Source organism: Humulus lupulus, chromosome 2 (genome assembly GCF_963169125.1).
Source record: "Humulus lupulus chromosome 2, drHumLupu1.1, whole genome shotgun sequence".
NCBI classification, from domain to species: domain Eukaryota; kingdom Viridiplantae; phylum Streptophyta; class Magnoliopsida; order Rosales; family Cannabaceae; genus Humulus; species Humulus lupulus.
This window is the reverse complement of record NC_084794.1, coordinates 246,118,174-246,129,435: the sequence shown is the minus strand read 5'-3', so window position 1 is coordinate 246,129,435 and position 11,262 is coordinate 246,118,174. Positions and strand designations below refer to the sequence as shown.

The 11,262-nt window shown below is 34.4% G+C and overlaps 1 protein-coding gene across 1 annotated transcript; it reads right to left on the bottom strand.

Annotated features, from left to right (window-relative positions):
* Window positions 1-4,852: 4,852 nt before the first annotated feature.
* Window positions 4,853-10,915, bottom strand: LOC133816622 (uncharacterized). Its single transcript, XM_062249009.1, has 4 exons — window positions 10,875-10,915; window positions 9,319-9,377; window positions 8,085-8,170; window positions 4,853-5,202 (listed from the first exon to the last, which is right to left on the bottom strand). Exons 2-4 carry the CDS (start codon window positions 9,373-9,375, stop codon window positions 4,992-4,994), a joined length of 354 nt encoding a protein of 117 aa, XP_062104993.1. The 5' UTR covers window positions 9,376-9,377; window positions 10,875-10,915; the 3' UTR covers window positions 4,853-4,991.
* Between the last annotated feature and the right edge of the window lie 347 nt (window positions 10,916-11,262).

The following is an 11,262-nucleotide window of genomic DNA, read 5'->3' as shown; positions in this document are numbered from 1 at the left end:
GTGTTGGATAAGGGCTAGTTGAAATACAAGGGTTGGATCTGTGTTCCGATGGATACTATTATCAGACGAGAGATTTTGGATGAATCTCATACTACCCCTTACTCTTTGCAACCAGGCACCACAAAGATGTATCAAGATTTGAGATTGCTATATTAGTGGCATGGGATGAAGAGGGACGTGACTGAATATGTGGCTAAGTGCTTGACATGTCAGCAGGTTAAGGATGAGCATCAGAGACCGGTAGGGCTATTACAGCCTCTGGATATCTCAGAGTGGAAATGGGAGGATATCACAATGATTTTGTGGTTGGGTTACCCAGGAACGTGGGTTAACATGATTTGGTGTGGGTTATTGTGGACCGATACACCAAATAGTTCACTTCTTACCACTGAGGACAACTTATACAGTTGATCAGTACGCAAAACTCTATGTAAGAGAGATAGTTCGCCTTCATGGGGCTCCGAGGTCGATCGAGTCAAATCGAGACCCAACATTTACTTCCAAGTTCTGGGGAAGTCTGCAAAAAGCTATGTGTACATTGCTAAAGTTTAGTAATGCCTATCATCCTCAAACAAATGGATAATCTGATAGGACGATTCAAATATTAGAGGATATGTTGCGAGCATGTGTGCTGGACTTTGAAGGTTCCTGGAGTAAGTATTTTCCTTTGATAAAGTTTTCCTACAACAACATCTATCAGCCGACCATTGGAGTAGCTCCTTATAAGATGTTGTATGGTAGAAAATTTAGATCTCACATTCAATGGGATGAGACAGGAGAAAGGAAATACTTGGGTCCTAAGGCAGTTCAGAGGACCAATGAGGTTATTGAGAAGATCAGAGCTCGGATGCTCAGTTTTCAGAGTAGACAGAAAAGTTATGTTGACCCGAAGTGCAGGGACGTGGAGTTCCAAGTGGGAGACTATGTCTTCCTTAGAGTTTCACCATGGAAAATGGTGAAGAGATTTGGGAAGAAAGGCAAGTTGAGCCTTAGATTTGTAGGACCGTTTGAGGTCCTGGAGATGATCGGTCAGGTGGCCTATAGATTAGCCTTACCTCCGGAATTTTCGACCGTACACAATGTGATTCATATTTTGACACTTCAAAAGTATGTGTCAAATGTGACTCATGTATTGAGTTACAAAGATCTGGAGCTGCAGGCAGATCTTTCTTATGAAGAACAACTAGTCCAGATACTAGACAGGAAGGACAAGGTCTTGAGGAACAAAACCATACCTTTGGTTAAGGTATTATGGAGGAACAACAAGGTCGAGGAGGCGACCTAGGAATTAGAATCCAACATGCGAGAGCAATAAGCATGTTGATATGGTTTAGTGCGAAATTTCTCTAAGGAGGGGATAATTGTAACGTCCCAATTTCCCTAATAAGGATTAGTGCCTTGATTAGGGGGCGAGGAGGGAAATAATTGATTTTATTGCATTATTATGTGATGATATGCATGATTGTATGAATTATGTGAGTTATATTATAATACGACTATATTGGCATGTTTAGGTGTATTAAGCATGCATATGGGCCCATTTCTTATTAGAAGGGCATTTTCGTAATTTTGCTCGTTGATGGAATATATGTATATATATATGTGTGTGTGTGCGTATTGAATGAGACCACATTATTATGTGGATATGTTTGTGTTATTCGGCACGGGACGATCCTAGGTAGCAAGTAGTGGTTTACTCACAACAGGGAGAAAACCGCGGCTCGGGGCGAGCCAAGGGGTATTTTGGGTGATCTGGAGAATCACCGGGACTCATTGTATCATGAGTCGTATTTTGGGAGAAATAACATTATTTCGAGTTTAGCGGAATTATTTGGGGAAATTTGGGTTGAGAGACAAGCGGGTTGAGTAAGGGCATTTCGGTCATTTGGGACCGTTCGAATATAAGGGTTCATCTGAGTTCATTAACTCAAAAAAATACAAGTCTCACTCTTGTTCACTCTCTCATGTTCGCTCTTCACGCTCGTTAGAGTTTTCGAAGGAAGCTCGAGTTTTAGAGCTCGGAATCAAGCAAGGTTAGAATCATAATGATTCTAGAGAAGATTGGAAGCTTGATAACTTGTAGATTTAGCTGGAAAACGATTGTATCGGAGGTAATTTTAGCTTTTAAGTTTCTGATTTTTGTTTTCCTTAAGTTTCTTAAGCATGATTGAATTTTATGGTTTTTGTGAGTTTTTGATCCGTTTGTGAGTTGGGTTTTGCTGCCTGTGATGTACTGATGATGTTTTTTAACTTAGTTGGGGGTTTGGTACTATTTTTAGGGTGAATTTTAAGGGAAATAGCTCGGAGAAACGTTTGAAAAACAGGGTCACGTCGCAGCCCTATTCCTAGGGCCTCGTGGCCCTCATGAACCTGGGAGCCTGGGCGGCCCCCTGAATCGCCATGGTGCTGCAGCCTGTGTCCAGAGAAAAGAGAGGCTGGGCTTTCTGACTTGAGCAGAGTCATGGCACCTATGAGGCACACCGCGGCTCAAAATGGGAATTTTGGCCAAGTTAGGTTTCGGGTGACAGGAACTCAAACCTAAGGGATTGGGAAGGATTCTACTACTCGGTTTAGTAGAATTCGAGGTCCTAGAAACTAGCACACAGTCCAAAAGTATTTATTTGTTCGATATTGATGGATATCATTTATTATGGTTGTGACTATGGGACCGCTAGGGCTCAAAACAGGATCATGCTCGGGGGTCGTGGTTAACTAACTTGTGCTTGGACTAGAGGTAAGAAAACTGTACCCAATATGTGATGTAAGTGATTAGGGCTTGGCCTAGTTGTTAAACATAGATTTGATTAGGGCTCAGGCCTGTGAATGAGCATGCTTATAATTGTGCATGTGATTTCTTGATTAAGCATGCTTAATGTAATGCCCTGGATAACCAAGATTGTTACACTGTGTAGTTAAAATAGTGCAGGACTTGCTAATCAAGTCATTTTCTTAAAAATGTGATCCTATGGTCAACAATTAGATTAGAATTAAAAGATTTTGATCATAAACGATGATTTTTTCTTTAAAATAGATGTTTGGTACATGGGATCCCAAAAAACATGGTTTAATTGTTAATTTACAAACTCTCAAAAGTTTTATACAAGCAATGGCCACTCTAATGGCAAAACAAGAGCTTTTAGGCTTCTGTCCCTATACTTTCCCTCGACCATGGTGGATGAGCAGCTGGCAATGTACACCTCGCCCCCAGAGATCTCCAACTCATGGTTGATCAAGCTTACCCTTGCCTTTACCTTCACCACGTAGCACCTGTGAGCCAAGGCCCAGCAAGAAAACCAAAACAACAACCACATATAGCAATAAGAATATTCAATCAAGCTATTAAATTAATTAATGACAGTCAAATAATCTCAAGAAATCAGGGTTGGAACCCTTAGGCCGAGCCCCTTTTCGATCTAGCTGGCCCTGACTCACTTAGGTCAGGGCGCGCTCAGTATGCTTACCATTAGCCCCGACTCCCTTAGGCTGGTCATACTTGTATGACAAATCAATCTTACAAACACATATTACAAGCAACCAATAATTGGGAATCTCAGCCCCGTTCACAACCACACACGATGCGGTTTTCTTACCTTGAATTCCGAGCGGAGATAATAGAGTTGTCGCGAGCATGATCCTCAGTACTGAGCCTTGGCGATAAACCTAGTCACAGTGGCCAATGGGTAACCGTCAACTAACAATCGAAATAAATACTTAGGATATAAAAATAGCCTCTGGGACCTTAATTTCTACTAAACCGGGTAGTAGAAATTGTCCTGAGCGCCTAGGTTCGAGCCCCTGAGCCTTACCAAACCTTGAAACCAACCTAAGGCAAAAATCCCTAGGCGGGCTGCGACCTAGCCCCAAGGATCGCGACTTGCCCCCAAATCAGAGGCTATACCCCCAAGCCTCAAGGGGAGGCAGGTCGCGGCGCGCCCCCAAACAGAGAGCACACCCAGTGCCTGATGGGCACACGCGTCACAGCGCCCCTAAGCCGGGTGGCAGCGTGCCCCCTTCGAACCCAAAAATTCTGATTTTCTCCAACCCTTTCCAGCCAAATTTTTCCCAAAATCCATTCCAGCAAAACCCTACTACCACAGCTAAACTTAGCTACGAATTTATGACCTTAACTCACCAAATTTAAACACAAAACCTCATTTCTAAATTAGTTGCAATTCACACTCTTACTAGCACCCAAATTCAACCCAGAACCAACTAACAAAACCAAACCTTAAGCAAGCTTAATCCTTAAAATAATTTCAACATAATTCAGAGATTCTAACCAGAATTCTTACCTCAAGTCACTACAAGAAAAAACAGTATTCATAACACTTAAAAACTGTTATCTGGGACTATTGATAGCACTTCTGAAAATGCTAACATAGCCCCTGTTATTAAAAGTCCAGTCTTTTCTATAACAGTTTTTGAATGTTATGTTCGGTGTTATCTTAAACTATTCAATAACACATTTTTAGATGCTATAATATTGAAATAATAACATTTAGATAGAGTTTTTGGTTATAAATTTGAAATTTAATCTTGTACTTTTTTCATAACACTTTTCAACTGTTACATTTGATTATTTTGATAACATTTTTAGTTTGTTATATTATATAAACCATAACAATTTTTTACACTTATAATATGTTTCTAAATCATAACATATTAAGGTTTTTTATTGTGATAATGGTACTTATAAGTTTTTTGTTTAATTAAAAGATTCATTATTGTATTTTGATAAAAAAAAAATCAAAATTCATCATAAAATATAATTCTCAATAGATTGATAAACCATAAGTATTACATTAAACAATAACTAATTCAAACTCTAAATGTGTCTATTTCATGAGATCTTAGTTCTAACTTAAATTTGAAAGCATAACATAATAAAGTATTATAATCTTGAACATTTTTTACTTCAAAAATGAAAAACAAAAAATTACAAGATACACAAAAGTAAACCATGCACGAAACTTGCTCCATCCTTCAATTCATCATCCTTTGTGCACTTGTCTTTGTTGTGAGTCCATTTGTTGTGCACTCGTCATATACCTGTTTCCCTTTCTTGTTTCCCTTTCTTCCACAGGTCCATGTGTAATCCTCTTTGCAATAAAGCCAGTTGTAGTCCACAAAAGGCCTGTTGCTGTCAAGCTTATGTTAAGCTCCGTCTTTAGAGCACTGTAAGCTCCAGTCACATCTACACACCTGTAATATTCGAGTGTAATAATGGAATCACACCAGCAATTACTTAAAGTGGTAATTCTAGGGCTTTTATAAAAAAAAAAAACAGAACCAAATTGCCTTGTATTAATTAAAATGTCACAATAGAGTGAAGGTATTGTTCTGTTGAGATTATATATGAAACACCACAAAGAATACAAAGCATAAACTAAGCACAATGATAGAAGTCAAAGATAAATTCTTAATCTGCATAATTCTTGCTAATTTATTCAGTAAAAAATTCAATTTTGTTAGTAAAAAGGACTTAATTACTAAAATATTAAAATTTTAGGGACTAAGCTGCTAAATTGTAATAAGTAGAGTATTGTTCAAAGACTAATAGAGACAAATACCCAAAGTAAAATCATTATGGTAAGGTTCAAAGAGATATTACCACTCCTAATCCAAGCATTGTGTAAGTTGTCAAACCAAATCCAACTAGAGCATTTTTTCCAAAAGCGCCCTGTGGATACATGCAAATAGATTGTGACAAATGATCTACAAATTAAACCAAATGATCATGGTATATTATTTGGTCTCTGTCTTGATAATAGAATTTACAAACTAATACAGTTATAAATAATTTACTTAAGATAGTATTTCAGGTAATGAAATGTTTAGTGAACCACTAATATCAAAGAAACATTCATTAGAATCAATGTTTTTCTTTGAGGGGCTTATCAGGGATCTAAAATGGCTCTATGATCAACATTCATTCGTTGCATTCATGATTAATTGTAAGTAATCAAATAAAAGGTCAATGGATTTTGAAGCTGGTACAAGAGATATTATTTGATAAAAATTGGCTTTAAGCAAAACAGAACTAATTAAGTGAAGATATAAATCATTCAAAATTTCTCATGGTTTAATCAAAGATTTCATTGGAAATTTTCTTCCATGAATTTTATATGAATGGAACCTTGTTTCTTAATTAGAATCAAGAGAAATTATTGGACACAAAAGTTTTCAATGCCAACATAGAATTAGTAGGAGCATACTTACAAAGCAATGTTTAAAGAAAGTGATAAGAGAACAACCAGTAGTAGAAAAATTACTCTTCGGAACAAATGAAACAAATAAACACTTTTGAACAACCATTTAGGCTATGATTTATTTATTCATAGGCTTCTGTGGCCGTTACAAATTTCCATTATATTTATATATTTATTTAGATGAAGATAGAAAGCAAAACATAAATATCACACCAAGACATAATTCTTCCTAAGATATAAATTCAAATGAGCAATTTCTATTTACAACTTTGTCAAACAATTTCTTGTATCTTAAAAGAGAAGGTAAAGAGTATGATCTACATTGTTTTCTACCAAATTTTGTTAGTGCTATGATTTATTTGTGTAGAAAGAGGCTGTGACTTTTGTGGCAAGACAAATGATATTGGTATTGAAAAATATATCTCTACATTTTGTTGACAAAAAACAGCCTGTAAATAATGAAAAATAGCCTTCAATAAGCATAATTTTAGCAGATAATAACATGTCCTATTATGCATCAATAAGATTGGAAGAGAAGATAATGATTTTAAATGGTTATGGCTACTCTAATTTTGATATGAAAATGTGTCCCTTCAGATATTAGACATGCCTAAGACATCTTATTACAAATTTGGTTAGACAATACCATGTGATTCCACAAGGACTATACCTCACTTGACCCCTTCTAGCTAATTTTCTCTATAGTCTTGACCATTCCTTTCAATGCAATAGATATATCTGTCCTATACATCTTATCAAAGACTATTGGTTATAAATACACATATGAATGGGGATCACTACCATCCTAAGTTCTCAAACTCAAAAGTATCAAGCTAATTTCATGACTTTTATTTGATTGGAACTTTTTTTTTATGAATATATCATAAACTACTTGTCCCAAGTTCTTGGTCTACATTCTGTTTTGGTATTTTCAGAAACCAAACAGAGTAAAATTCTTGACATAGATTATGATCAGCAATATACTTAGGAAAGTAAAATTAAATTAAGTGTGCCTCATCATGAAGATAGGAGATAGTTTGTTTGTACAAGAAGTCGTCACATAAAAAAAGTGTATATTCTTTTATCAAAGTTATATTTTAATCGAGGATAAAGCCTTTTCTCTAATCATAAACCCTTCTTGCTACTTTTCTCAACCTAATATTCTATGAAATAGTGATTAAAATTTCCTCTCTATTACTGAGCAATAGCGAGGATTTTAAATGTCCTCTCTATAGTTCAGCAATAGAGACAAAGTATTAGCGAGGAAGTTTAATGACAATTTCATTATCGCTATTCGATATAACAAGGATTTAGAAAGCTTTAGCGAGAAAAAAATTCATCTCTAAAACCCGATTTTGTTATAGTGCCAACACAAAATGATATTTCGGTTTCTTTAAGAAGGAAAAGGACCCTAAAAAGAGAAGCAACTCGGGCAGAGATGCTTGCAATACAACTGAAAAGGACCTCAAAAACTATACAAAAAGATTATTACACCATTTACAAGTATATGTTTTTAACAATCTAATTAATGTACCAATCATCAAACAAACCAAGCAAACACAATTCAATTATAAAATAGTTATACTAGATAAGTCTATATAAAAGCAAACACCATTTTCCCCTAGACTAGCATCTAACCATCTGCCAATATCAATTCAACTAATTCAAAAACGCATGCATGTTTTCTTCCTTATCTCGCCACAGCACACAAATTTCTCAGATCCTACTTCACTAAGACACACAAGTTCTCAACCTTCCGTTATCACCACAGCACACAACAATAATCTCAGAACCTACTTCACTATGGATGAATATTTAAGATATTCAAACTCCTCTAACATTTGCATAATATTAAAACAAAGGTAAAAGGCATACCTCTTGCAAAATGCAAACAAAAGTAAGAGTCTCTCGTGAGAGATTGCTTGCACACCAAGTATTTTGCCTCTTCTCTTGGAGGCAGCCTACCAAAAAAGTTTTAACTATATTACAAAGAGAATAAAAATATAGAGATAGAGACATATATAAGCAATATGACAGCACCAAACAAAAATCTCATTATTTATGATCAAAACCCATACAATCAATATTATATATTTTCACATGAATAAAAGTCTGATAAAATCATATTATAGAATATGCATAAATCAAATCTGTAAAATCCAAATTTCATACACAAAAGCCAACGAAAGGACTAAAGAAAAGGTAATCTAAATCCATATTCTCAAATCACAAACATTAAGTATTAAGCACCATATTCTTACACTTAAAACATCTCTAATTTTTCTCTTTGTATTCTCTTAATTAGAAACAATTCCAACACAAAAAATTATATAAACCTGAACTAAAGGGGAAATGACTTACCTTCATCAGCTGCAGCAAAATAAATTATTAAAAACAAAAGCAACAACACAAACCAAAGAAATAATCTTTAAGGAAAACCAACAAATTGTAACCCACTTAAAGGATCTCGACACAACCATAATGTGAAAATATAAGGTTTATTTATAAAAGTTCTAGCAAAAAAAAAACAAACATATTATAGAACAGAAAATATAAATAACCAATATGCAAGAAAACATAAAATTATGTCAAATAATAAAACATAACCAGTCATGTAATGAAAATTTGTTACATAATGATTAAAAATAAATCAAATATCACTTTAACATACATTTTAAATCAAGTTAATGGTACTTTAGTACTTTAGAAAACACAATCAAAACTATGGTTCTTTTAACACATATAAAAACTAAAATGCACTTTAGAACAAATAATAGCAAAATTTTCTTTATTGACTTACTTTCTGATTAAAATTAGCTCAATGAAAGGGCTAACTTAAATATATGTAGGTAGCAAATGAAAATAATATGAAGTCACTCAATTTCTTAATTGAATAGAGATGAAATAGAAAGCTCAACACCTTGAATTTGATCCAAACTAAGTGTAAATTCTTGAGCCAAAAACTTGAGTCTCAAAGAAAATAAAGCTGGGATCAAAAGTAAGAGCAAACTCAGTAGGTCATTTCTTCCAATGCTGAGAGTAGATAAACCATATACATAAAAGAATTTCATGATTATAAATGAAGCATACTTGTATGAAAATATTTCACCTTGAGTTTTCCAATTTCCTTCAAGCTTAACATCACTAGATCAGAGTCTAAGTGCATGCCTGCACAAAGAATTAAGAACAATGTCATCCTAGAAAACATTAAGAAAACTTTCAGCATCACAGATGTACTTACTTCAACAACCATGCAAAAGATAGAAATCAAAGCTAACTAAGTGTTTCTAAGTCATAATACAGTGGCCAAAGTTATAAATAGAAAGTGCAAAAAGTAAGAATTAAGTATTCGTCAACCAAGAATGAGACAAATTAAAAGCTTAACTAATATGAGAGGGGCAGGTATATGTCTAAACATTCACAAAGTTTTTTTTACCAAAACAAGCATGTTCATATGAAATGAAAGATACAAATGCTCAAAAGCATAAATGCAACTAAGTTGAAGGGCCACTAAGATATGCAATGTTAGAGTGTCAAAAACAGAAAAGAGAAACAATAGCTCCACCACTTGAACCTCATACATGAAAAATTCCTTGTACCGTATTTGCAATTAATGCTAAATGAAAAATAGAACTGAGAGGGCCAATAGAATTGGTCTAATATATTCACTGAAAATACAATGAAAAAAGAAAAGGCAAAAAATGCATAATCCATTAGTCAATCCAAAGTAAAATCCCTATGCATCTCAGCTCACAAATGACTTTCAAAAGCTCAATAATAACATTTGAATTAGTATGAAATTTGTACAATGAAAATTATTCCTAGTGTTCAAGTTATGTATCTATGTCCCAAAAAAAATAATACAAATTATACAATAAAACCACGTATATTGATCATAATACCAACTCAAAATTAGTTAACTAAAACTTTAACACATTCACAAATGAAGTCACGTGATATCTATGTAAAATGAACCTCTCAGTGGCCTCAATTCAGAAAGTGAAATTCTTGTGACAGACTTTTGTTCATAATCTGAACACCTCCTAAACAAACAATTATTTCTCAGTTATGATATTAAAGTTGGTTTGCAATTAAATATATAAGAAAAAGATATTGTTGAAATATTCACTGAGGTGAGGAGAACACAAATCTATTCTGACTTTTTCACTAATAATTGTATAGTGGATTTAGTTTCACTTTAAAATATGCCTCAAAATATCTATAAAAAAAAGTGTCAAACACCCACTTTTTCAACAATAAATTTATATGAAAAGACTAACCCACGAAAAAGATCTTTCCCAAATTCATTGTAATCTCTAATAAGAGTTTCAACTTCCAAACCAAGAATCCCAATCACCGTTGAAAAAGGGACCCAAATAAGTAAATTTAGAGCTCAATTTATTAAAAAAAAAAACAGAACTCTTAAATAAAAACACTCAATCAAAGACAATTATATTCATTATTCCTCAAAGTTCAACTACTTGAACAAAGTCCCAGTAATTTATATCATCTCATATCCATTGCAATCAACCTCATTTGCTTCAAATTGAACACATCCTCTATCAGAGTGCTAAAATAAACAACAATGTAATGACACTGAAAAAGAAAAGAAAAGAAACAACTAGAAATGTAATGTGATGGATTTTGGGATTTCTAGAAACTCACCTTCAAGCTGGTTCTCACTCAAGTCCAAGAAATCAAGCCCCTTTTTTCCGAAATCCATCTTATTTGGGTAATTTACTGATCTTACCGATTAAGAGGAATTAGCTCCTTTTATACAGAGGATAAGTTAGAAACCAACAAAGCTAACGAAACTGTTAAGAAACAGTAAAATAGAATAACAAGGCCAAACAACACAAATACACACATATATATATATACATATACATTGATGATCTGATATGAAATTGAAATCTAAATTAAAAATTACCTCACAGTTTCGAATACTCTGGCCTGGTTTCGTGCTTCCAGTAGGAGAGTTAGCAAGCGCGCGACTCGTGAGGGAGATGGCTGGGTTCTTGCTTCCAGCAGGAGAGACAGCAAGCACGCGACT